The following is a 27,959-nucleotide window of genomic DNA, read 5'->3' as shown; positions in this document are numbered from 1 at the left end:
TATATTCTTCTTGAAGTCTGAGGGTATTTCGCCTGTCTTATACATCTTGCTCACTAGATGGTAGAGTTTTGTTAGGCCTGGCTCTTCCAAGGCTGTCAGTAGTTCTAATAGAATGTTGTCTACTCCCGGGGCCTTGTTTCGACTTAGGTCTTTCAGTGCTCTGTCAAACTTTTCACGCAGTATTGTATCTCCCATTTCATTTTCATCTACATAATATTGTCCTCAAGAACATTGCCCTTGTATAGACCCTCAATATACTGCGTCCACCTTTCTGCTTTCCCTTCTTTGCTTAGAACTGGTTTTCCATCTGAGCTCTTGATATTCATGCAGGTTGGTTCTCTTTTCTCCAAAGGTCTCTTTAATTTTCTTGTAGGCAGTGTCCATCTTACCCCTAGTGATATGCGCCTCTAAATCATTATATTTGTCGTCTGGCCATCCCTGCTAAGCCATTTTGCACTTCCTGTCGATATCATTTTTGAGACGTTTGTATTCCTTTTTGCCTGCTTCATTTATTGCATTTTTGTATTTTCTCCTTTCATCAATTAAATTCAATATCTCTTCTGTTACCCAAGGATTTCTACTAGCCCTCGTCTATTCAAATTTAGCATCAGTCACATAAGAGTGCTGCTAGTAGCACCAGATGCAAATCATGTGTGCTTGAAATACATGTTGTAACGGTTGTGAGCGTTAGTTACTTGTGGGATTGAAACTGGGGAGTTTATGTTAGTCAAGAATGCCTTAAAGGCGACAAAGACACTATTAACCCAACCTCACTGTGTTTGAACGAGGCTGTGTAATAGGGCTACGAGAAGCTGCGTATTCCTTCTGCGATACTGCAAAAGTCTTGGCAGGAATGTAGCCCCGTACATGATAGTTGGCAGTGGTGGTCGTGAAAATGCGTGCTTGCAAGGTGACAAGGCCCTGGACGGCCGTGTGGCACTACCGAAAGGGAAGATCATCGTATTCAGTGTAAGGCTCTTATGCATCATACTGCATCTGCAGCGGCAATTTGAACAGCAGTTGCCATGAAGTGACACAGGGAACTGTTAGAAATCGGTTACTTAAAGGACAGCTCTGAGCCAGATGCCCTGTAGCATGCATTACACTGACCCCAAACCACCATCATTTGTGACTTGAGTAGTAGTAACATTTTTTCACTTTTATTTAAATGATATGTTCATTAAAATATGGAAAACTCTGTTAACGAATATTGCTTTTTATTTTTAGTGACTTACCAAATGAAAATGGAAGTATTCAGAATATGTTCAAATGCAAATTATTTGCCGTATATGGTTTTTTGCACATCTGTATCAAATTTTATTTTCATATGTTCAGTAATTAAAAAATTAAAAAGTTATTTTTGTAAAAAATTATGATCCTATATTTGTTAATTAATATTTTCATTGATAGTAAATATGAAATTTAAATAAAAGTAAGAAATAGATGCTACTAATGTAAAATGAAGCCATGAGTTCAAGATTATAAGACATTGATGCTGTGTACTCAGTTATCACCAACTATGTTAATAAGCTGTAAATGTTTGTACTTAACAGTGCTCTGAAATCCTCAAGTTTTCAATGTAATTATGAAAAAAACTGAAGAGGGCCATGCTCCATAAGGGCCCCTCTTAAAAACAGGACTCTGTTTTCAGATGCACAAAGATTCATTTAAAATAATTAATTGAATAAATATGATGGTTTAAGTCATGTTCATAATTATTTAAAAATAAAAATTTTCAAAGCACCAATGATATTTGAACCCACAACCTTTTGCATGTGAGGACTGCACGTTAACCACTATGCTATGCAACCAATTTGATTAGAGTTATTATTTTTAAACTGTGGCGCATCATATGTAATTTAGAAACCTTTTTTGACTGAAAGAATGGATCTTCAGTTATAGTCACCTTACGTGTATCACAAATTTAGTTTGTTCCTTTATCATTTCTGTTGTTTCTAAAACAGTACTTTCACACTGTAGTGAATCAAATACGCAGTGAACCCCGAGGGCTCATTCAAAAGTTGGCAACCGTTTCTCAAAATTGAAAAGTGTAATTTATGCCTTGTAAACAGAAGAATATACCCTTACCTCTTGGCTTAATGATTGACATTCAGGTCCTCAAACAAGTTAAAACTGTAGAGTATATACTAATATCTCCTTAGAGCGATTTAAGATGGAGCAACCTCATGTATCCAATTGTGGAAAAGGCAGATTACAGGCTCAGAGTTATTATAAAAACTTAAAATGTATGCGCAGTTCATCCACGGAAGAGATCGCTGATAAAGCCCTCGTCCACTGGTGTCTTGAGAATTGTTATTCAGTCGAGGACTGTTAGCGTACTGGATTAACAAGAGAAAAGGAAAATATTGGAGGAGGAGCTGTGCATTTTGTCCTTTGTGTGCTCACTCAGTATGATTGACAAAACCCAGTGGAAGGAAGCTGTACGTCACAGAAAGCATTACTACCAAAATTCTGAGAACCAAAACTTGACTAAGGTTCAAGGAACATATTACATCCTCCCTGTTTTTCAGATAATGACTGCGAGTGAAAAATTAGAGGAATGTAGGTGCTTACTAAGATTTATTGACAACCTTTTCTTACATCAGCAAAAGGAACAGGAAAAGAGGAAAACGGTGCTGGGTCACCGTACTATGCATCATCCACTGTACCACAGAAAGTGGCGTACAGATTAGGACGAAAGCTGAGAGTTTAAAGGTTGTAGACAGGGTAATATGCTAAACCGAAATTACTGCTAAAACATCGAGCACGAGTTATTAAGAGTGAAAAGCTGAGTCTTCCACCTTTGAGCTCTCAAGTTTTCAAATCTTGTACAGTGCAGTCCCCAACAATCAGTCTTTCCTTCTCATCCCATCTGGTAAGTCCCCCCTGACATGGGGTTCTGGGTGACTTTTCCAAACTGTATCCCTTTTCGTAAATTTCACTAGTGCTTTCCCTTCAACTTTCCTGCCACAAGGAGGAGCCACTGGCTCCAAAAGCATGCATAGTTAAACGTTTTTGTGCACGTGTTCTTCTTTTGCCGCTTGGTGAGTTGATTTTTTTTACCTATACAGTCATATTATATTGTCAAAGATTGGTCAAAGATTGATTATTTTTGTTTTTAATTGATGATTTGCCATGTTACACTAATGTAAGGAGTGTACCAGGTGTACTGGTATGAAATGAGCGTTTCTTTGTGAAAATGAAACACTATTTTTGAATTGAAAAATAAAAAAATTTTATTCAAAGTACTGACCATTGCTTTCTATACATTTTGACCACCTTTCTGCCAATTTGTGGACATCACACCAATAGAAACGTTTGTCTTTTGAAGCAAACCAATCAGACACCCAATTTTCGACTTCTTCGTAGGAATCTAAGTGTTCCTCAGCCAATGCCTGTCCCATTGATGAAAACAAATGGTAGTCAGAAGGGGCCAAGGCTGGTGAATATGGCGGGTGGGGTAGCAGCTCCCAGCCAAGTGTTTTGATTGTATCCTGAACCAGTTCAAATTGATCATTTGTTGTCTGTAGCGATTAGTATTCACACTTTCACTGGGTTATAGAAGCCAATGATACACCACACCTTTCTGATCCAACCAAACACTGAGCGTTGTCTTCTTGCCGAATTGATCTGGTTTTGCAGTCGATGTTGATGGTTGTCCCAGATTAACTCATGATTTTTCCCATTTAGGATTCTTAAAATAAATCCATTTTTCATTGCCAGTAACAATTCGATGCAAAACTGATTTTCTTTCATGTCCTTGAAGCAAAATTTGACAAATGGTTTTTCGGTTTTCCATCTGTCTTTCATTCAATTCATGTGGCACTGATTTTCCACACTTTTGGATCTTTCCCAAAGCTTTCAAACGGGCAAAAATTGTTTGTTGTGCAACATTTAGCATTGCTGCCATTTGCTTCTGACTCAAAGTATCATCTTCATACAATATTGCTTGCAATTCGGCGTCTTCAAACTTTTTTGGTGGTCTTCCACATTCTTCATTTCTTACATCAAAATCATTATTTCTGAACCATTGAAACCATCTTTCGCATGTTGCTTCTGATAGAGCATGACCACCATATGCCTCGACAAGCATTCGATGCGACTCTGCAGCACTTTTTTTCAAATGAAAACAAAAAATTAGTGCTTTCCTCAAATCATCACTTTCTGGTACAAAATTCGACATTGTTAACATGATGAAAACATATGATGTTGTTTGTTCAATGACTTGATGTATACTTAATATCTTTGACAGATGTCATACCAACCAAACAAAAAAAAAAAAATTAAGGCTCGTTCACAGCAAATGTTCCCTATTGACACATTTGAATCTTAACAATATATATGAATGACATAGTAGATAGTGTCAGAAGTTCCATGCGGCTTTTCGCGGATGATGCTGTAGTATACAGAGAAGTTGCAGCATTAGAAAATTGTAGCGAAATGCAGGAAGATCTGCAGCGGATAGGCACTTGGTGCAGGGAGTGGCAACTGATCCTTAACATAGACAAATGTAATGTATTGTGAATACATAGAAAGAAGGATCCTTTATTGTATGATTATATGATAGCGGAACAAACACTGGTAGCAGTTACTTCTGTAAAATATCTGGGAGTATGCGTGCGGAACGATTCGAAGTGGAATGACCATATAAAATTAATTGTTGGTTCATTGGGAGAGTCCTTAGAAAATGTAGTCCATCAACAAAGGAGGTGGCTTACAAAACACTCGTTCGATCTGTACTTGAGTATTGCTCATCAGTGTGGGATCGGTACCAGATCGGGTTGATGGAGGAGATAGAGAAGATCCAAAGAAGAGCGGCGCGTTTCGTCACAGGGTTATTTGGGAACCGTGATAGCGTTAAGGAGATGTTTAGCAAACTCAAGTGGCAGACTCTGCAAGAGAGGCGCTCTGCATCGCAGTGTAGCTTGCTCGGCAGGTTTCGAGAGGGTGCGTTTCTGGATGAGGTATCGAATATATTGCTTCCCCCTACTTATACCTCCCGAGGAGACCACGAATGTAAAATTAGAGAGATTAGAGCGCACACGGAGGCTTTCAGACAGTCGTTCTTCCCACAAACCATACGCGACTGGAACAGAAAAGGGAGGTAATGGCAGTGGCACGTAAAGTGCCCTCCGCCACACACCGTTGGGTGACTTGCGGAGTATAAATGTAGATGTAGAACGCTCATTTCATACCGGTACACCTGGTATATTGACACTATATTTAATTTAAATGACCTTTAAACTTTTAAGTGGCAAAACATTCTGCCCTCAATAGCAGTCCTGTCAGTAAGTACTCTTTGGTAATAGTAATCAGTAAAACTGCCCAATATATTATATAGTTCTAAGTCCACAACAAGTTATGGGGTGGTACTTATTAATACCAATGTATCAGGAGCCAAAATTTACACAGAAAAAGTTGGAAAAATCTGCAGGAAATTAGCAATTCTATTTCTGTTACTAAACATATATCCTCAGGAGGAAGACGACTGGGATTCATCACCAAACAGTCTACACACCCACCACATCTTTACTAGATGTTTCACTCGCTGGTCCATTTCACACTATGTTACCCACTCTACCTTCATTTAGCACAGTACTGTTTCAGACTTCAGTAACTGTAGCTACATTGTCTGCATCAGTCTCTCTTCCAAATTTTGAATCTCCTGCAACCTCTTCCCAGCATTTGATTAAATGGTCAACAAAAACTTCATCTGTTGTGGAACCATGCCACCTCCAGGAAGTCATCCTTATAGATCAGAAAGAAATATTCACGTATTTCAGTATGGTCCCTCTGTAAAAACCAACCAAATGTGGGTAAGTAATATGCCTGTTATGTTAAAGTGTGTGTGTGCATAAACTATTTTGGTAATGTTCCATATCATCAGTAATCATTCTACATATGCACGGGCAGCAGAAATAATTTATGTTACCTCAGCAGCTAACATTTTTGAGATAATTTCTGAAACAATATCATCCACAATGTTCGTTCTTTGTTGTACATAAGAAGCATTCCACAGCATATAATCAGTATAATTGGATGTAACTGAGAACTGAGTTTACAGCAGTCTGTTTGCTAACATGTTTGGTACGGAGGAAACTTCACTGTAAATATGCTTATAAATGACTCCCATATTGATTTAATATCTTACAATGTAGGGAATGTTACTGTGCATGGAATTTACCCTCATTTATATCAGAATAGTGAAACTACAGGTGCCAAATCCTAGCTGAACACAAAACCAGCTCTGAAGGCAAATGCCTCAAAGGCTATTGGTAAATATTCATATCCTTATGCTCTTTCTTGCCAATATCTCAAGTCTACTGATTTAGATATGTAAAAAAGGTATTCATAGTTATTAAGGAAACTGTGGGGAATATATTAATACCAACACAGTCGATTCCTTGTAATAATGTAATAAACAGCATTTAAACCAGTTAAATTGTTAATCATTGTTCTCATTCCATTGTTAGTGGTGATTTCAACTATTGCTGTAACTTGCCCCATTGAGCAGAAAGGCAAGTGACTGATCCCCAGCGTAGTCACTATCTCGAGAAGGGTTGTTGTGATTAAATGTAAGAATACTTGCATTAATGCTCACTATATAACGGAGATGCTGAGTCGCAGATAGGTGCAACAAAAAGGCTGTCATAAAGTGATCTTTCAGCCAACAAGGCCTTCGTTGAAAGTAGACAACATCCACAGCAGCCAGAGACTCTGTGTGTGTGTGTGTGTGTGTGTGTGTGTGTGTGTGTGTGTGTGTGGGCGCGCGCGCGTGCGCGCATTTGATAGAAATTTATTTTTCTTTAATTACTTTCAGAAGCATTTAATTATTACACATGTATTATTTAACAGTCCTTGTTAGTTAATCCAATATTTTTTTTTTTAATTTCAGTGATGAGATATCTGAGATACTGAACCCCAAGTTCCTGGAAGAAGATGCATAGTAAGTATGCCAATTTGATGTAATTACCTTGTATTGACTTGTCTAATGTTAACATGGCAGTTATTATTTTTTGTTTTACATGCAGAAGTAATACTGTGTTAAAATCGACACAACTTTTTGAGATAAAGTAAAAAGAAGGGGGTAAATTCTAATGTTGTTGTTGTTGTTGTTGTGGTGGTGGTCTTCAATCCTGAGACTGGTTTGAAGCAGCTCTCCATGCTACTCTATCCTGTGCAAACTTCTTCATCTCCCAGTACATACTGCAACCTACATCCTTCTGAATCTGCTTAGTGTATTCATGTCTTGGTCTCCCTCTAAGACTTTTACCCTCCACGCTGCCCTCCAATACTAAATTGGTGATCCCTTGATGCCTCAGAACATGTCCTACCAACCGATCCCTTCTTCTAGTCAAGTTGAGCCACAAGCTCCTCCTCTCCCCAATTGTATTCAATACCTCCTCATTAGTTATGTGATCAACCCATCTAATCTTCAGCATTCTTCTGTAGCACCACATTTCGAAAGCTTCTAGTCTCTTCTTGTCCAAACTATTTATCGTCCATGTTTCACTTCCATACATGGCTACACTCCATACGAATACTTTCAGAAATGACTTCCTGACACTTAAATCAATACTGGATGTTAACAAATTTCTCTTCTTAAGAAACGCTTCCTTGCCATTGACAGTCTACATTTTATATCCTCTCTACTTCGACCATCATCAGTTATTTTGCTCCCCAAATAGCAAAACTCCTCTACTACTTTAAGTGTCTCATTTCCTAATCTGATTCCCTCAGCATCACCCGACTTAATTCGACTACATTCCATTATCCTCGTTTTGCTTTTGATGATGTTCATCCTATACCCTCCTTTCAAGACACTGTCCATTCCATTCAACTGCTCTTCCAAGTCCTTTGCTGTCTCTGACAGAATTACAATGTCATCGGCGAACCTCAAAGTTTTTATTTCTTCTCCATGGATTTTAATACCTACTCCGAACTTTTCTTTTGTTTCCTTTATTGCTTGCTCAATATACAGATTGAATAACATCGGGGATAGGCTACAACCCTGTCTCACTCCCTTCCCAACCACTGCTTCCCTTTCATACCCCTCGACTCTTATAACTGCCACCTGCTTTCTGTACAAATTGTAAATAGCCTTTCGATCTCTGTATTTTACCCCTGCCACCTTCAGAATTTGAAAGAGAGTATTTCAATCAACATTGTCAAAAGCTTTCTCTAAGTCTACAAATGCTAGAAACGTAGGTTTTTCCTTTCCTTAATCTTTCTTCTAAGATAAGTCGTAGGGTCAGTATTGCCTCACGTGTTCCAACATTTCTACGGAATCCAAACTGATCTTCCCCGAGGTCGGCTTCTATCAGTTTTTCCATTCGTCTGTAAAGAATTTGCGTTAGTATTTTGCAGCTGTGACTTTTAAACTGATAGTTCGGTGATTTTCACATCTGTCATCACCTGCTTCTTTGGGATTGGGATTACTATATTCTTCTTGAAGTCTGAGGGTATTTCGCCTGTCTCATACATCTTGCTCACCAGATGGTAGAGTTTTGTCAGGACTGGCTCCTCCAAGGTTGTCAGTAGTTCTAATGGAATGTTGTCTACTCCCGGGGCCTTGTTTCGACTCAGGTCTTTCAGTGCTCTGTCAAACTCTTCACGCAATATTATATCTCCCATTTCATCTTCTTCTACATCCTCTTCCATTTCCATAATATTGTCCTCAAGTACATCGCCCTTGTATAGGCCCTCTATATACTCCTTCCACCTTTCTGCTTTCCCTTCTTTGCTTAGAACTGGGTTTCCATCTGAGCTCTTGATATTCATGCAAGTGGTTCTCCTTTCTCCAAAGGTCTCTTTAATTTTCCTGTAGGCAGTATCAATCTTACCCCTAGTGAGATAAGCCTCTACATCCTTTTATTTGTCCTCTAGCCATCCCTGCCTAGCCATTTTGCACTTCCTGTTGATATCATTTTTGAGACGTTTGTATTCCTTTTTGCCTGCTTCATTTACTGCATTTTTATATTTTCTCCTTTCATCAATTTAATTCAATATTTCTTCTGTTACCCAAAGGTTTCTACTAGCCCTCGTCTTTTTACCTATTCGTTTCTCTGCTGCCTTCACTATTTCATCCCTCAAAGCTACCCATTCTTCTTCTAATGTATTTCTTTCTCCCATTCCTGTCAATTGTTCCCTTATGCTCTCCCTGAAACTCTGTACAATCTCTGGTTTAGTCAGTTTATCCAGGTCCCATCTCCTTAAATTCCCACCTTTTTGCAGTTTCTTCAGTTTTAATCTACAGTTCATAACTAATAGATTGTGGTCAGAGCTCACATCTGCCCCTGGAAATGTGTTACAATTTAAAACCTGGTTCCTAAATCTTTGTCTTACCATTATATAATCTATTTGATACCTTTTAGTATCTCCAGGGTTCTTCCATGTATACAACCTTCTTTCATGATTCTTAAACCAAGTATTAGCTATGATTAAGTTATGCTCTGCGCAAAATTCTATCAGGCGGCTTCCTCTTTCATTTCTTAGCCCCAATCCATATTCACCTACTATGTTTCCTTCTCTTCCTTTTCCTACTGACGAATTCCAGTGACCATGACTATTAAATTTTCGTCTCCCTTCACTACCTGAATAATTTCTTTTATCTCATCATACATTTCATCAATTTCTTCGTCATCTGCAGAGCTAGTTGGCATATAAACTTGTACTACTGTAGTAGGCGTGGGCTTCGTGTCTATCTTGGCCACAATAATACGTTCACTATGCTGTTTGTAGTAGCATACCCGCACTCCTATTTTTTTATTCATTATTAAACCTACTCCTGCATTACCCCTATTTGATTTTGTATTTATAACCCTGTATTCACCTGACCAGAAGTCTTGTTCCTCCTGCCACCGAACTTCACTAATTCCCACTATATCTAACTTTAACCTATCCATTTCCCTTTTTAAATTTTCTAACCTACCTGCCCGATTAAGGGATCTGACATTGTACGCTCCGATCCATAGAACGCCAGTTTTCTTTCTCCTGATAACGACGTCCTCTTGAGTAGTCGCCGCCCGGAGATCCGAATAGGGAACTATTTTACCTCCGGAATATTTTACCCAAGAGGACGCCATAATCATTTAATCATACAGTAAAGCTGCATGCCCTCGGAAAAAATTATGGCTGTAGTTTCCCCTTGCTTTCAGCCGTTCGCAGTACCAGAACAGCAAGGCTATTTTGGTTAGTGTTACAAGGCCAGATCAGTCAATCATCCAGACTGTTGCCCCTGCGACTACTGACAAAGCTGCTCCTCCTCTACAGGAACCACACGTTTGTCTGGCCTCTCAACAGATACCCCACCGTTGTGGTTGCACCTACGGTACGGCTATCTGTATCGTTGAGGCACGCAAGCCTCCCCACCAACGGCAAGGTCCATGGTTCATGGGGGGAGGTAAATTCTAATACAAACAACAAAAATTAAGAAATAAGTATCAGGTTTTTAATTTTCAGTGGTGCAGATTAGCAATTTGGGATTTTAGAAGAAATAACTTGTGAGATATAAAGATTCAATTGCACACAACAAAAGTGCATGGAGTGGGCATTATAGTGTAATGTAGCATTGTCCAGAAATGAAGATCACTTTCTGTTCTTCTTTCCAATTTTCCAGTCAAATGCCAATAACGAGTTATTCGTTATTTCCCTGTCATCCAGCTGCAACATTTTGACTACTACCTCCTTGCTCAATTGATTCAAGCCAAACCAGTTAAAATCTTTAGGCCTTGCCTGGTGCTGCAGGTTTTTCAAATTCACCTGTCATATTTGCACACAGTCAGACAGCAAGTCTTTCTTTCAATATTTTTTTTTCTCACTCATTTTTTATCTCTGGAGGCCATTGTCTTACTGGGTAGAGCTCGAAAGAACAGAGTAGTCTCATCGCTGTTAAACATGTTTTTCTTCATAACCTTTGCAGATGCCAGCTATCTTTTACCCCACTCCAACCAATGTTTTTATCGGCTACATCAGACAGGCCTCACACATCTCAGAAAGAGGTGTTGCACCTTGTACTAAACTTGCTAAGTCAGCCAACAGATGCTTTAAACTCGTCACACCCTGATTCTGTAACAGTCTGAAGTGTTTTTTTTTTTTTTTTTTTTTTTTTTAACTACAGGCATCAGGTTGTTACAAGCACAGCAAAATCATTCAGATGTCATGTTGTTAACTTTCAAGATCAGTGTGTTGGAAAATGAAATTTTTTCAGAAAAGTATTCTGTTATGGAGCTTAAAAGATCTTGTGTTTATAGACATGTGTCAGGAGAAGTACTGTATTTTGTTCTTGGGGTAGCACTTTTTTTATTAACTTAATAGTCACATTTACAAATAAATGATAACTGCAGAAAAGTGCAAAACTGCTCAATCAGAGGAGGAGAAAAGGCTAATATCTTCCTGTGTAACAGACTCTGACTGAAAAGTTGGTACCAGCTACCTCACTCTACGTTTCTTAGCACCTTTAAAAATTTCACAAAAGCGGAAGAGGCTTTATCCGTGACAGGACCTGCCATAAGGCAGAATACCATACTACTACTACAACTTGGCATGTGAACATATTTGCACTGTTTTTAACATGCAACACACCTCCGACAAGCTCCCCTAATTGTAACTTACTCACACCCAAAGTCCTTTGCTCATTCCCATCCACTCCCACATGCCTTCTCTCTCTCTCTCTCTCTCTCTCTCTCTCTCTCTCTTATTGATCCCAGCTCATTGTTATTATGTCTTTGTGTCTGTGTCACCGTCTCCTGTCTCACAGCCACAGTCTCCTTCGTTCCGTCTACTACTGCTACTGTCACCTCTTACTGTCACCGTCTCCCTCTTGCTGTTACTATCTCATTCATTCATTCCCACTGCTGGTGGCTCTTCTCACTATCAATCTCTCTTCCTCATTGTCATTGACTCATTATCAGTGGCTCTCACCCACTTGCACTTTCTCCTTCTCTCACTGGCACTGTCCCCTTCACTCTTTTTGTAGCACTGTTCTGTCACTGGTAGCTATGTTCCACTGCCACAGTGTCCCTCTCTATCACACTGCCATTGTCTCTCTCCCTTTTTCTATATCGCAACCACTGTCGACAGTTTTCCAGTACTTATTACTTTTCTGTCTCTTCTCCTCTGCCACTGCCTCCTTCTCAATCAGCATAAAAAAGCACAAATATATTTACATCTTAAAATTTTTGGGAAATTTTTAAAGGTGCTAAAGGAGGTACAATGAGGTAGCTGGTACTCGACTAGATAAATGTCTTGAGAATATACCACTACAAATCAAGCAATTTTCTGTGCTTATTTATTATTTAGATTTCACTTCATACCGAATTTTATGTGTGTATGTAATAGGTTGAAGTAGGGTAACTTTGAACAGCCATATCTCTGAAAGGGATAAAGATAAAGGAAAATTTTCGACATTGCTAGAGATCAGGATCTAAGGGATATATTGTAAAAATGACAACCATTTACTGTGCAAAGTCATCTTGAGCCCGCAGCTCAGTTTTGGCACCCAAAAACCATGTTTTTTGAGTTTTCTCCAGAACTGCCCATGAACTAAATGGTGCCTTCATAAGCTCCTTGAGGAACACCATAGACCACATATAATCCAAAAAGAACCAACCAATTTGGTTCATTTGTTGGAGCTGGAGGAAGTGTGTGTAATAGTTATTCTTTGACCTTGTACTGTAGGATAGTTAGAGCAAGACAATCTTTCTGTTAGGTATACAAGTTTTCCCTAGCCCAAGGGCTAACCAAAACTCTTCACCTTACCCTTCTAGTACCTATAAAATATGAGGTATGAGCCCATTTCCATATAGTGATTATCGCACTGTTTGATATTTAACTGTAGGCGTGACCTCCCTGTCAATTGTAGTACTACTACTACTACTACTACTACTACTACTACTACTACTAAACTGAGATATAATTACTGCCGTGCCAGTTGGATGCTGTTGACTTCTAACATCTCCATTAAATTTTTATGATTTCACTGGGGTAAATCCATTGGTCTCACTATCACTGTTTTTTCATTCACTACGTGCACTCTCACTTCCCTGCAGCAAAGGGTCAACAGAGACCAGTAATCACTTTACCTGTTCAAATTATTTTCATTACATGCTGACTATTCTATCTGCTCACAAGCAACTTCAGCTTCTATACTTTTAACATTACTTCCCACAACCCTTACACAATCTGTAAGGTAATGTTGTAACAAAGCGGAATTTTGCACTGTGTGAGTGACAGAGACAGAGAATGAGCTTCTGGGTCATTGGTCTCTTCCCTACTCTCAGCTCACGGCAATCCAAGCTGTGAATGGATTTTGCTGTAAGTGACGGTCATATTGTTCCCTTGACGAGAATAGTATTATTGCTGACAGAGCCTATTTGGGTACAGTCTGAAGCACGTAGGGTTGAGAATGTCTGGTTCATAGCTACTCTCAGTAAATATATGTTAAACATTCTTTCATTGTTTGTTCATGTCTTTTGTTTGCCCACAGTGCCATCTTCAGTAGAATAATCGGTGGAATCGCTTCCTGTTACCGGATAAATGACTTGACCCCGACGGCGACTGGCTACTTTCCGGCAAACCTGCAGACTCCGTCTCCTGATGTAAGACTTCGATTTACTCCATCTTGTTGAATGTGGGGTGCTGTGTCTGTGACAGCAAAATCTGGACTGTGCAGAACTTTCTTTCCTCGTAAACACCCATTTTTTGTTTTGTATAGCTGCACAGATGGTACTTTCATGTGCCGTTGTGCATGGAAGTGTGCTACAGCATTTGTTTTAGCACCATTAACTTACAGCACGGACATTACAAATGCATGCCTGAATGATATCGTGAGGCTGTCTTGTTGATTTGTACTGGTGCACTTGAAAATGGATAGCGGTATTTTGTAAAAGTGAGTAAAGTAGATATAGCGAGGAAAGTAAGTTCTCCATATTCAATGATGTAACTCTGTGTAAACCTAAAACCTAACCTAATTGTTTTTATGTAGAATCGGAAATCCAGCACCAGTTAAGAGAGCGGGATTGCTCACAAGAACTATGGCGCACATCATGTTGGAAGCTGGCCAAGTTATGAACCGTCCTACACATCTCCCCTGTACTATCCACCAACAGCTGACAATATTTAATTTTCCAAAGGGATGACTTGCTGTGAATAACAGTGAACAGCAACACTGCAATAAATGCTCTCCTCTTGATTGTGATGTGGCCATACTTCAGTGGTGAGGCAGTTTATATTTATAGTTGTCTGAAGCAAGATGATGTGAGGCTTGGGTGGTATCAGAAGTGTTCGCCTTTTCTACCACCACACACCGTATGGAAGCAAACCTCATCCCTCCCCCCCTCTCCCCCCTCTCCCCCCTCTCCCCCCTCTCCCCCCTCTCCCCCCTCTCCCCCCTCTCCCCCCTCTCCCCCCTCTCCCCCCTCTCCCCCCTCTCCCCCCTCTCCCCCCTCTCCCCCCTCTCCCCCCTCTCCCCCCTCTCCCCCCTCTCCCCCCTCTCCCCCCTCTCCCCCCTCTCCCCCCTCTCCCCCCCTCTCCCCCCTCTCCCCCCTCTCCCCCCTCTCCCCCCTCTCCCCCCTCTCCCCCCTCTCCCCCCTCTCCCCCCTCTCCCCCCTCTCCCCCCTCTCCCCCTTCTCCCCCTTCTCCCCCTTCTCCCCCCTCTCCCCCCTCTCCCCCCTCTCCCCCCTCTCCCCCCTCTCCCCCCTCTCCCCCCTCTCCCCCCTCTCCCCCCTCTCCCCCCTCTCCCCCCTCTCCCCCCTCTCCCCCCTCTCCCCCCTCTCCCCCCTCTCCCCCTCTTCCCCCTCTTCCCCCTCTTCCCCCTCTTCCCCCTCTCCCCCCTCTCCCCCCTCTCCACCCTCTCCCCCCTCTCCCCCCTCTCCCCCCTCTCCCCCCTCTCCACCCTCTCCACCCTCTCTCCCCCTCTCCGCCTCTCCCCCCTCTCCACCCTCTCCCCCCTCTCCCCCCTCTCCCACCTCTCACCCCTCTCACTCCTCTCACCCCTCTCCCCCCACTCACCCCTCTCCCCCCTCTCCCCCCACTCACCCCTCTCCCCCCTCCCCCCCCCCCCCACTCCCCCCTCTCCCCCCACTCCCCCCTCTGCCCCCCTCTTCCCCCCTCTGCCTCCCTCTGCCTCCCTCTGCCCCCCTTTCCCCCCTCTCCCCCCCTCTAACCCCTCTCCCCCCCTCTCCCCCTCTCTCCCCCTCTCTTCCACCTCCCCCTTTCCCCCCTCCCCCTCTTCCCCCTTATCTCCCCCGTCTCCCCCCTCTTTCCCTCTCCCCCCCGTCTCTCCCCCCCGTCTCTCCCCCCCGTCTCTCTCCCCCCGTCTCTCCCCCCCGTCTCTCTCCCCCCGTCTCTCCCCCCATCTCTACCCCCGTCTCTACCCCCGTCTCTACCCCCGTCTCACCATCCCCCCCCTCCCCCCCCTCAATATAGACTACTGCAGGTAGTACTTTTATTAAGTTGATGACTGCCCAGAATTTTTTAGAACATAAAAGTCGAAAAGAAAGAAAGAAATTTTGGGAGGTGGACACCTTTCTCTTCACAGTTCATGATGCTGTCAACTAAGCTACGGCTTCGACATGGCAGCCATGCCTCCATATTTGATATATAGTCTGTGTAAAGACTGTATCTACATATGTCATTATTTGATATTTATCCATGACAGCTGCATCAAAATGATGTGTTTTTAATAGGTCATCCTTGTGTTATAGCATTGAAATGGTATACTTTCACAACACACAAGTTATAATAGTAAAAACATCTAATACAGGAAGCCTTTATCTACCAATAAGGAGTTTCGTATCATTTCGTTACAAAAAACTTGCTAAAATGACGCGTTTTGGCTATATGCTAATGCTTCGAGACAGCTTACATTCGTACCACATACTCTATGATAAAAAGAAAACCCACCAAGTACAGAGTTTAACTCAGTTCAACATGGGAGATACTAAGTTCTGCCTGTGAAGTAGAAAGATTGACGCATCTCACTGGCCACGTTCCTCTCCACGAGGCAAAAATATGACACGACAGATTCTTCATTTCACACTCCGCAATGTTGTGAAATGTGAAATTCGGTACTGTGGCGTCAGCAGCTCCATGTCCCCATGTGTTTTCACACTCCATGAAAGGATGGTTTTAACTTCAGCAGGCAAAACCGAGCAGGGTGGCGCGGTGGTTAGCACACTGGACTCGCATTCGGGAGGACGATGGTTCAAATCCATCTCTGGCCATCCTGATTTAGGTTTCCCGTGATTTCCGTAAATCGTTTCAGGCAAATGGCGGGATGATTCCTTTGAAAGGGGACAGCCGATTACCCTTCCCCATCCTTCCCTAATCCGAGCTTTTGCTCCGTCTCTAATGACCTCGTTGTCGACGGGACATTAAACACATCTCCTCTTCCCTCCTTCAGCAGGCAAAAGCTTTATTAATGTGCACAAAACTGTCTTAGGTTGGGAAACTATTAGTTCGTTGGAGAAGGAAAGAGGGATTGGTTGGGAAAGGTTATAAACGAAGGGCAGGTCACTCAGACCCTAGGATGAGAGGAAGCTGTTGATTGTGAGGACAAATTGAGGCAGACAGCAATTCTGTCTCAAAATTTTAAACGAAATCATAGTTGGTGGTGTCTGACCAGTGACTCCCACGTTGCTAGCTGGCGACTGTAACCTCTACATAATGACACACAGGACCGAGCAAAGTGGCACAGTGGTTAGTACTCTGTATTCACATTCGGGAAGATGACTGTTCAAATCGACATCCGGTCTTCCTGATTTAAGTTTTCCATGATTTCCAAAAATAACTTAAGGCAAATGCTTCAACGATTCCTTTGAAAGGGCTTGACCAATTTCATTCCCCTGCCTTACCAAATCAGAGTTTGTGCTCCATCCATAATGACCTAGTTGTCAATGGGATGTTTAATGGTAACGTTCTTCCTCATTCCGTTATGATGATGCCCTGTTGAGAAAAAGGGTTGCTCCAGAAAGGTGTTGTGCTAAGTCATTTAACTTATTGTGTCTCAGTCCCACAGTACCTCCCTTTTCTTACATAAAACTTGCAGTAGGGTTTAAACTGCGATAGGGAATGAATTTTTTACTTCAGAAATATGCTAGGCAAAGTGGCAATCAGTGTAGTCAGTTTTAATCTTGCCCATTCATTGGCAGAGCTTGTGATACCCTTACGTGGCAAGATGTACTTTTAGGTACAAACTACAGTAGTGTTGTACATTTGCATTGATGCTGGCTTTTTTTACACTTTTCAACATTTGAATTTAAATTTATTTGATTCTTGTCACTGTAGAGCTTGCAACATTGCAGAAGTATTCTGTCATTGGTTGTGGTGTGTGTGTGTGTGTGTGTGTGTGTGTGTGTGTTAACTAGAGACATGTTTTCAGAAGTCATGACAATTTTTTCGATTACCTTTTTCTTTCTCTAAATAAAAACAAGAACTGGCTGTACACTGAGGTGACAAAAGTCATGGGATACCTCCTAATATTGTGTTTGATCTCCTGTTGCCTGGTGTAGTGCAGCAAGTCTATTGGCACAGACTCAGCAAGTTGTCGGAAGTCCCCTGCAGAAATATGCAGCCATGCTTCCTGTATAGCTGTCCATAATTACAAAAGTGTTGCCGGTGCAGGATTTTGTGCAAGAACTGACCTCTCAGTTGTGTCCCATAAATGTTCAGTGGGATTCACATTACACAATCTGGATGGCCAAATCATTCACCCGAATTGTCCAGTATGTTCTTCAAACCAGTCCAGAACAGTTGTGGCCCGTTGACGTCATGCATTGTTGTCCATAAAAAAAATCCATCATTGTCTGGGAACATGAAGTCCATGAAAGGCTTCAAATGGTTTCCAAGTAACTGAACATAACCATTTCCAATCAGGTCTCCTTGTGAGCTGTGTTCTTAACCCTTTTGTCATTGATGGGATACTAAAGTAATATGCAGTTTTGAGCGTTGAGACGTCTATATCCCGTATCTGTCTGATGCTACCATCTAGCGACAAGCTCTTGGAAATTGCAGAGAAATACTACAAACAATTGAGTGGATGTATGTAGAAGGCTGTAATGATCAAGTGGGAAAGTGTGTGTTTGTAGCTGGCATAGAGCATCTGTTTTACAGAATGAGATCAAATAACTGTGTTCTCCATTCTAAGTGTGTAAAAGGTAACTAACTGTGCTTTCTTATGCATTGGGGACATTGTTTTATAATATAGATAGGTAAAAAAATCTAATTATCAAGTGGTGGCAGGAGAGCAAACACACACAATATATGGAAATGCACAAGCTTTGCGAGTCATTGGCTGCTTCTCCTGCAGCTGAGGTGAAGAGAAAGGAAGACAGACGGAGAGAAAGGACTGGTGAGATTTAGGAAGTGGGAAGAGCTATGGAATAATTGCCTAAATTCAGAGTCGCGTAACTTACTGGATGGGACAAGGAGGAGAGACTTCCGTCTCCATTTATTTTACTAGCTTAGTACTGGTCGCTTTATTTGGGTGCACTATATGGTCACCGAAGGTGTTTTTTTTTTTTCCTTTTTTTATCAAATTTTTATGTTTGTAAATTGCAACAACTTCTAAACTTTTCATGCTCATTAAGGACATAGAAGTATGATATTTTCCAAATGTACTTCTCACCAAAAGGCGATTCTGTTGTGCTCCTGTGGTGATATTTCCACAGAAACTTTTAACCTTTAACTCACATTTTTTTATATCTGAGGAATGAAATATCAATTTTCGTAGATTTAGGTTCAAAAAATGTTAAATACAATGAAGTATTTTCATAAAATTTTTCATCCTCATTTTACCCCTTGGGAGATGCAGTTTCCAAAAACAGTGAAACGTATTTTTGTAACAGAGTAGCCAAATGAAAATTTTCATAGTTTTAGCTTTAAAATGTTTTCATAATGAAATGATTCCATAATACTTTTTGTCCCCTATTCCTCTCCCTAAGGGCGTTCAATTTCCAAAAACACTACAACGTATTTTTTTAATCATAACCAAGAAGTCAAACACCAATTTTCTTAGATGTATCTTTAATAATGGTTATAATGATTTATTTTTGAAAAAACATTCATGCACTATTTTATCCCCTTAGTGGTTCAGTTTCCATAAATTCTGAAACACACAATTTATCTCACTGTAATCGGCATAATCATCTTGAGAGAACTGAGCAACAGCATACTAGTAGATATTTAAGATAATTTTCATTTATTGTTCTGTCTCAGTTGCATACTTTCTTTAAGGTATTACATGTTTTGATCACTCTGGATAATCTTCAGATTTAAGTAATTACTCCAGCAACTCATTTTGTGTACTCAGAACAACATATCAGAGTACATATTGGTTTTTGACATTTTATTTTTCAAATCTATGTAAATTAAATTTTAATGGCAAAATGTGTAAATTAGTGCTCGTGAACTGTCTTCCCGAGTGTACTTATGAGGCGGCGTATGCCGGCTGTGCAGGGAGGCAGCGGGAGGTCGGAGAACGAGGTGGTGGCGCAGCTGAACTGGATCCGCGACCGGCTGCTGGCGCCCAAGGACCCGCAGCTGCACCAGCACCTGCAGCAGCTCGACATCCCTCTGCCCCTCTTCGGAATGTGAGTAGCTGTCTTCTTTCCAGGTGTTAGAACATTCCTAAACCTTCATTAAATCATCCAAAATTTAATACAAAAATAAGATCAGCATTTGATTTTTGTGGTTCAAAACCCATTTCTTAACTCCATGTGCTAGCTTTGGCGTTGGCAGTGTTAAACAAATAATACAAAATTATTACAGTTTTGATTAATACTCAACTTCGGTACAGGATTAACGTTTCAGAGAATTACTGTTTCTTATGGCTTGTCACCATTTGCTTCAAACTTTTCCTTTTACTCTCTTCAGATGCAAGACAGACACAGTTACAAAGACTGACTCAAACAGAGATAAATCTTACACTGACAAAGATATACCGAGACAAAACTGTAACTGAGTTGTGCGGTCATAGTGACTACACAATTTTGGACTGTTTTTTCTTCTCCTTGTTGTAATTTCAGTAATAACTGATTTTATCGTGCATTTATGACTTTGCAACAGTCTTCTCACAATAAGGAAATTAATCTTCTTACCTGAAATTAATAATGTTTATATTTTTTGAATCTTACCTTTTTGATACAATATGTGATTTTTTTCGCATGAATTACATATTATACAGTATGAACATGATGTCTTTCCATGATTACAAAAATTTATTTGTAAGGAACTATGCCATATATAGCTAGACAGTTTGTTGCAAATGGTGGCTTAGCTCATGAAGTTTTTTACAGATACACCTTCAGGTGTGCTCCACTTGTCGCACAACAAAGGATCGCTGTTTTGTGCACTGACCACACTGTAATCCCTCGAAATCTCTGCCTGCCACCTGAGAACAAATAACATCTGCATCATCCTGCACTGTTAGTCAAAGACTGGCAATAGCTGGACCAGGAAATTACTGCCCCCATTTGTAGAGAGCAGCATTCGGAGTGGCACCAGCCGGGCAGCACAGATCACTGACGAATGGCGTCACACAGTGTCAGATGACGAATCGCTGTTCTGCCTTACCCCAGATGACGTCTGTAGGCAAGTATGTTAGTGACTCGGGTAGGGGTGCTATTCTTGGAGAGGCACAGTTGTTTTCTGCTGTGTTCACGATGGGGAGAGCCATTAGTTACGATTTCAGATTCTGGCTGGCAGTGATTGAGGGAACTATACTGGCATAGTGGTGTGCCATGGACATCCTGCATCCTCATACGTTACCTCACAAGTGACAGTATTTTGGTTTTATTTTTCAACAGGAGAGTGCTCCTCAACATGTGGCATTTGTGTCTGTGAACTACCTACATGATGTTGAGATACACTTGTGGCCTGTAAGATCCCCAAGTCTGTCCCTGATAGAATGTGTGGGACCAGATTGGACATAAACTCTGTCCCAGTGCCAGTGTCCAAGATATCGGGGCTCAGTTACAACAGTTGTGAGCCAGCTTGCCTCGGGAGTGAATACAGCTGCTCTACGACCTCCTTCCCAAACGAATCTGTGCGTGCATCCGAGCCAGAGGTGGTACAATGTTGTAGTGATAAGTGGGCTCATTTTTTTGCAAATCTCTCCTGATACACTATGTGATCAAAAGTATCCGGACACCTAGCTGTGAAAATGACTTAAAAGTTCGTGGCGCCCCCCATCGGTAATGCTGGAATTCAATATAATATTCCCCCATGCTTAGCCGTGATGACAGCTCCCACCCTCGGAGGCATATGTTCGATCAGGTGATGGAAGATTTCTTGGGGAATGGCAGCCCATTCTTCATGGAGTGCTGCATTTAGGAGAGGTATCGATGTCGGTCGGTTAGGCCTGGCAGGAAGTCGGCGTTCCAAAACATCCCAAAGGTGTTCTGCAGGATTCAGGTCGGGACTCTGTGCAGGCCCGTCCATTACAGCGATGTTATTGTTGTGCAACCACTCCGCCACAGGCTGTGCACTATGAAGAAGTACTCAATCGTGTTGAAAGATGCAATCGCCATCCTCAAATTGCTCTTCAACAGTGGGAAGCAAGAAGGTGTTTAAAATATCAGTGTAGGCCTGTGCTGTGATAGTGCCACACACAACAACACGGTGTGCAAGCCCCCTCCATGAAAAACGCAATCACACCATAACACCACCGCCTCCAAATTTTACTGTCGTCACTACACATGCTGGCAGATGATGTTCACCAGGCGTTCGCCATACCTATACCCTGTCGTCCGATCACCACATTGTGTACTGTGATTCGTCACTCCACTTACGATTTTTCCACGGTTCAATCGTCCAATGTTTACACTCCTCACACCAAGTGAGGCGTCGTGTCGCATTTACCGGCATGATGTGTGGCTTATGAGCAGCTGCTCGACCGTGAAATCAGAGTTTTCTCACCTCCAACCTAACTCTCATAGCACTTGCAGTGGATCCTGATGCAGTTTGGAATTCCTGTGTGATGGTCCGGATGGATGTCTGCCTATGGCACATTACGACCCTCGTAAACTGTCGTCGGTCTCTGTCAGTCAATGGACGAGGTCGGCTTGTACGCTTTTGTGCTGTACGTGTCCCTTCACATTTCCACTTCGCTATCACACCAGAAACAGTCGACCTAGGGATGTTTAGGAGTGTGGAAATCTCGTGTACAGACGTAAGACACAAGTGACACCCAGTGACCTGGCTAAGTTCAAAGTCCACGAGTTCTGTGGAGTGCCCCATTCTGCTCTCTCACAATGTCTAATGACTACTGAGGTTGCTGATATGAAGTACCTGACAGAAGGTGGCAGCACAATGCGCCTAATATGAAAAAGTATCTTTTGGCAGTGTCTGGATACTTTTGATCATAGTGTATTTTAATCACTACAATAATATCACATCTTCTTAACCTGTAAAATTTCATTTTTTTCCTCCTTCCCTTCTAGATGCTTTTCTTTTTTATCATGTAGTGTGAAGCAGACTTTTGGTGTGTCGAAACTGTTTATGGCATTGTGGAATGCTCATGTGTGATAAAAATCAAAAAAATAAAAGAAGTTAATCATTCGATTACTTAATCTCCGTGGACAATATATCTTTTAATTCAAACATCACAGCTACTCTCCGTCTTTGCATTGTACGATGCCTTTGATTTCAGACGTCTTTCTGCCTTTGTACTGGCAGCTAATCTTCAAATCGTGTAAACTTTAATTTGGAATATCAGGTGAATGGAAGCAGCAAAGAGGGTGGAGTTACTGTGAGAAATAATTATAGTTCCTTACATCAATAATACGGTGTGTATGTCAACAGCCGGTGGCTGAGGCTACTGTTCGGTCGGGAGTTTCCGCTGCAGGACCTGCTCGTGCTGTGGGACGCCATCTTTGCAGAAGGGCAGGACTTCGAACTAGTCAACTACATCGTCGTCGCCATGCTCATCGCCATCAGGCACCAGTGTGAGTACTGTACTCGTATTCTCTGTTTAAAATTTAGAAATGCTGCTCCAAAGTGAAAATTCTAACAGACGAGGACATTGACGACACATTTCTTCCTTGTGAAAAGCCGCCCAGTTTGAAAGAAAGCATCATAAGATGGGTTGTGAAACAATTCAGTGAAGAAAGGGAACTTACATGTGTGTTGTTGGTTGGCTGTTGAGCAATCTTACCTAAACCCAACTGAAAAAAAGAATGAGCACAGGCAGCTTCTCATCTACAAGTGGATGATGGGTAATGCATAACCACATTAAAGGTGAGGAAATCTTCCCTGCAGCTCTGTTCTTGGTAAGGGCACGTATGCTAACCAAAGTGCAGCAGGTGTTTGAACCCACTGTCCGTGCTGTTTATTAATGATCCATGCAGACCATATTAATATTAACGTCAGACTTTTTGCAGATGATCTAGTTACCTGCAGTGAAGTACTGTTTAAAGTAGATGCACTTTGCAAAACACTAAAAAGTAGTAACATGTGACTACATCATCACTGAGTAGTAATTTGAGTCACTGATCCCAAAAAAAATATCTGGGTACAACAATTTTTGGGGATTTGAAGTGCAGTAATCACATAGGCACCGTCACAAGGAAAGTAGGTGGTAGACTTTTGTCCGTTGATAGAATACTGTGATAATGTAATCAGCCTATACAAAGGAGATGGCTTACAAATCACTTGTCTGACCCATCCTATAGTATTGCTCAAATCTTTCGGCCTGTATCAGATAGGATTGACCAGGGATACTGAATGTATTCAAAGAAACCTTCAACATCGCAGCACGTCAGCAATCGTTAGTTAATATATTAAAAAACTAGAAACCCGCCTCGATGCGTAAAAAGCACCTAGTGTTAACCTAGGTTTCGGCGCAGATAACTACACCTTCTTCAGAACAATAAAACCCACAAGTGCCTAAGAAGACCTTTGTCAATGATTAAAAGAACAGCATAGCTATACATTTATAAACGAAAAAAAGGAAAACACAAACAGTACATATGTACAAAGTCTAAACCACTACTTAACTTAATGGTGTAACCTCCACCTCACACCGGCCTATGTTCGATGGGCCATGACCTGCCATAACGCAATCGAGGTGGGTTTCTAGTTTTTTAATATATTCAAAGAAATGCGGCATGAACTATGGCATGTTTGTTTGGCCCATTGAACAGTGTCATAGAAATACTGAAGAAGATAAATGGGCAAACACTTGAGCATAGACGCCAAGTATCTCATGAAAGCCTATTCACAAAGTATGAAGAACCAGTATGAAATGAAATGATCGTACTGCATTGTTGGCCAGGAGACCCCATGCGGGGTGTTCGGCCACCGAAATTTCAAGTCCTTTTTAGCTGACGCCACTTCGGCGACTTGCGAGTCAATGATGATGAAAGACACACAACACCCAGTCATCTCGAGGCAGAGAAAATCCCTGACCCTGCCAGGAATCGAACCCGGGGCCCCGTGCGCGGAAAGAGAGAATGCTACCGCAAGACTATGAGCTGCGGATGCAGAACCAGTAAAAAGTAATGAGTGTAGGAATATACTATAACCTCCTACATATTGCTCTCCCAGGAAACATGAAGTCAGGATTAGTCTAAATCACTGCATTCAGAGAGGCATTTAATCAGTCATTCTTCTGTCCTACCATCCGCGGATTGAACTATGAGGACATCCTTGTATGTGATAAAATGGGAAATACCCTCTGTCATGCACTTTATTGTTTTGCAGATTAACGCTGCAGATGTAAAGGGTCCTAACTTGAGTATTTTGTGATAAGGAACTAATAGTTCAAATGAATTTGCTTGTATAAAACATTTGGCCAGCGAGCATGCAATAAGCATAACACGTCCAGTCACATCTCTAGGCTGCGGCTAAGCCATTTCTCTACAATATACCTTCTTGCAGAAATTCTAGCCCTAGAGTTATGCGGGAGAATCTGTGTGAAATTTGGAAGGCAGGAGATGAGATACTGCTGGAAGTAAAGCAGTGAGGATCGGACATAAGTTTGGCCTTGGTAGCTCAGTCAGTAAGTACTTGCCCGTGAAAGGCGAAGGTTCTGGGGCAGAGTCCCAGGCCGGCACCGAGTATTTATATGCCAGGAAGTTTCAAATCTGTGCACACTCTGCAGCAGAGTGAAAATTCATTCTGAGAATGCATCACATTCACACCATTTTGTGTTGTCAATTGTGCGAATGGAGTTTTGAGCCTTTCCCATGTTCCCATCTTGATGATGAATATCTGAATGTCTCCTGTCTGAATAGTGATACCAGTAATAAAGCAAATAACATGGAACCTGTGATAGCTTGTGTTTGCCGATAAACAGTCTGTGATGTGTCCACAGTAGAATTTACCATTGTCTGCAGTTCATGACAGGTTGTTGAATGCGTGTGGAGTGTTCCTCATTATGAGAAACTTTGTAGTGGTAAACAATATAAAATAAAAAGGTTGTTTATCCTAGTAGTGATAGCCAGCAAATTGGGTACATCTACATCTACATTTATACTCCGCAAGCCACCCAACGGTGTGTGGCAGAGGGCACTTTACGTGCCACTGCCATTACCTCCCTTTCCTGTTCCAGTCGCGTATGGATCGCGGGAAGAACGACTGCCGGAAAGCCTTCATGCATGTTCGAATCTCTGTAATTTTACATTTGTGTTCTCCTCGGGAGGTATAAGTAGGGGGAACCAATATATTCGATACCTCACCCAGAAACGCACCCTCTCGAAACCTGGACAGCGAGCTACACCGCGATGCAGAGTGCCTCTCTTGCAGTGTCTGCCACTTGAGTTTGCTAAACATCTCTGTAACGGTATCACGCTTACCAAATAACCCTGTGATGAAATGGGCCGCTCTTCTTTGGATCTTCTCTATCTCCTCTGTCAACCCGTCCTGGTACGGATCCCACACTGATGTGCAATACTCAATTATAGGTCGAACGAGCATTTTGTGAGCCACCTCCATTGTTAATGGACTAAATTTTCTAAGGACTCTCCCAATGAATCTCAACCTGGCACCCGCCTTACCAACAATTAATTTTATATGATCATTCCACTTCAAATCGTTCCGTATGCATACTCCCAGATATTTTACAGAAATAACTGCTACCAGTGTTTGTTCTGCTACCATATAATTATACAATAAAGGTTCCTTCTTTCTATGTATTTGCCTATATTTGTCTATATTAAGGGTCAGTTGCCACTCCCTGCACCAAGTGCCTATCCACTGCAGATCTTCCTGCATTTCGCTGCAATTTTCTAATGCTGCAACTTCTCTGTATACTACAGCATCATCCGCGAAAAGCCGCACGGAAGTTCCGACAATGTCTACAAGGTCATTTATATATATTGTGAAAAGCAATGGTCCCATAACACTCCCCTGTGGCACGCCAGAGATTACTTTAACGTCTGTAGACGTCTCCATTGAGAACATCTGTAAGAACTGACATCACTGGATGGAGGAGATCTGTTATTTTTCAAAAATTTTAATAATCAACACAATAAAATATAGTTAAAATTTACTGATTACTGGTTTCAGATAACTAGCAACCGTCCTCAGGTCTAAGGAAATAAAGAGAAAATTGCCTTTCAGTTAATGGGAACACTAAACAGTCTTTAAGAAACATACATTATTTATAAAACATTTTTATAATATTTATTTTTTGATACTTTTTATAAATGTATGGTTTTTAAAAATTGTTGAGTGTTAACATTAACCGAAAGATAGTTTTCTGTTTCCAGAATGCCATGCTGCATCAGTGTGTGCACTGATTTGAAACTTTCAAGCAGATTAAAACTGGGAATCAGACTGGGACTCGAACCTGGGAGCTTTGCCTTTCGCAGGCAAGTGCTCTACTGACTCAGTTACCAAGCGTGACTCACAACTCACCCTCTGTCTTACATCCTCCACTACCTCATCTCCTGTCTTCTGTGAGAGGGTAAAACTATAGGAGAACTTGGAGTGAGAGCCCACAACTGTAATGAAGACACAGCCAGACAGCAGCTGCTGGTCATCGGAACTGTTCGATCGACCTCTGTGCCAGCAGACCACAAAGACCGGAACCAGGTCACAGGACACACCTGGTGTCACGAATCGACTCAGCTCGGCCAGCCTACTGCCGGTTATGCTACACTTTTCAGTTACTGATATGTTCCAGACAGTTCAGCATACAGACTACCAGGAAGGAGCGGTATTTAATCACGAAACTTCCTGGCAGATTAAAATGTGTGCTGGACACTCAAACTCGGGAGTTCCAGTCTCAATCCGGCACACAGTTTTAATCTGCCAGGAAGTTTCATATCGGCGCACACTCCGCTGCGGAGTGAAAATTTTGTTCAGTATTTAATCACGTTTGAATCGGCTCTTCATTGTTTGGGCTGTTGGGCAGTACGTGATGCCAGTCTGTCAATTGGAGCTGTTGTCTCAACTCTGCTGCCAGTGGGTATGAACCGATGAACCGATGACAGCCACCTGTCTGCTCAGTGCATTTGGCCAACACTTCACAACTGACCAGCCACACACCCCCCAGCTCTCCAGTTGTCATTTTACAGCTCAATTCCGGCCGACGCCACTGGCGTACCGTGGTCTCCTGTAAAAGACGATTCTGCCGGCTGGCCACACTTGGCACCACAGGCGTAGCGGGGCTCGTGCGGCATCACCGCTGCCGAGTTGATGCACTGGGTCGACACTCCACAGAATAAGCAGCTTACTTCTCTGCGCCATTGGCTGTTACCGCACCTGCTACTCGGTGCAAAGTATTATGTGAAGAAGGAATTATACAAACTAGCCACAGCCGGAGCACCCGAACTACTGTCTCCCCTTTCCAGATGTGAAGATCCACCTCATACAGTAGCGACCGACGTCTGGAGTTACGATCGCCATTCGTATCCGGTCCCTTTTTTCTGAACTCCAGCTTTCTCCTCTACCATCTCTTCTTTGGGTTGTTGCCCACAGACCCATCACGAGGCCCGAAGGACTCGATTCATCCTAAG

The 27,959-nt window shown here is 41.9% G+C and overlaps 1 protein-coding gene across 1 annotated transcript in view; it reads left to right on the top strand.

The window, feature by feature from the left end:
* LOC124552251 (TBC1 domain family member 5) overlaps positions 1-27,959 on the top strand; it is a 168,476-nt gene that overhangs the window by 61,219 nt on the left and 79,298 nt on the right. The window contains exons 6-9 of the mRNA XM_047126533.1: positions 6,896-6,946; positions 13,487-13,598; positions 19,456-19,589; positions 22,801-22,943. Of these exons, the coding sequence (XP_046982489.1) occupies positions 6,896-6,946; positions 13,487-13,598; positions 19,456-19,589; positions 22,801-22,943 (440 nt within the window). The remainder of the gene's footprint in view (positions 1-6,895; positions 6,947-13,486; positions 13,599-19,455; positions 19,590-22,800; positions 22,944-27,959) is intronic.

This window comes from Schistocerca americana, chromosome 10, assembly GCF_021461395.2.
Source record: "Schistocerca americana isolate TAMUIC-IGC-003095 chromosome 10, iqSchAmer2.1, whole genome shotgun sequence".
NCBI lineage: Eukaryota > Metazoa > Arthropoda > Insecta > Orthoptera > Acrididae > Schistocerca > Schistocerca americana.
This window is presented reverse-complemented; position numbering and strand designations above follow the sequence as displayed.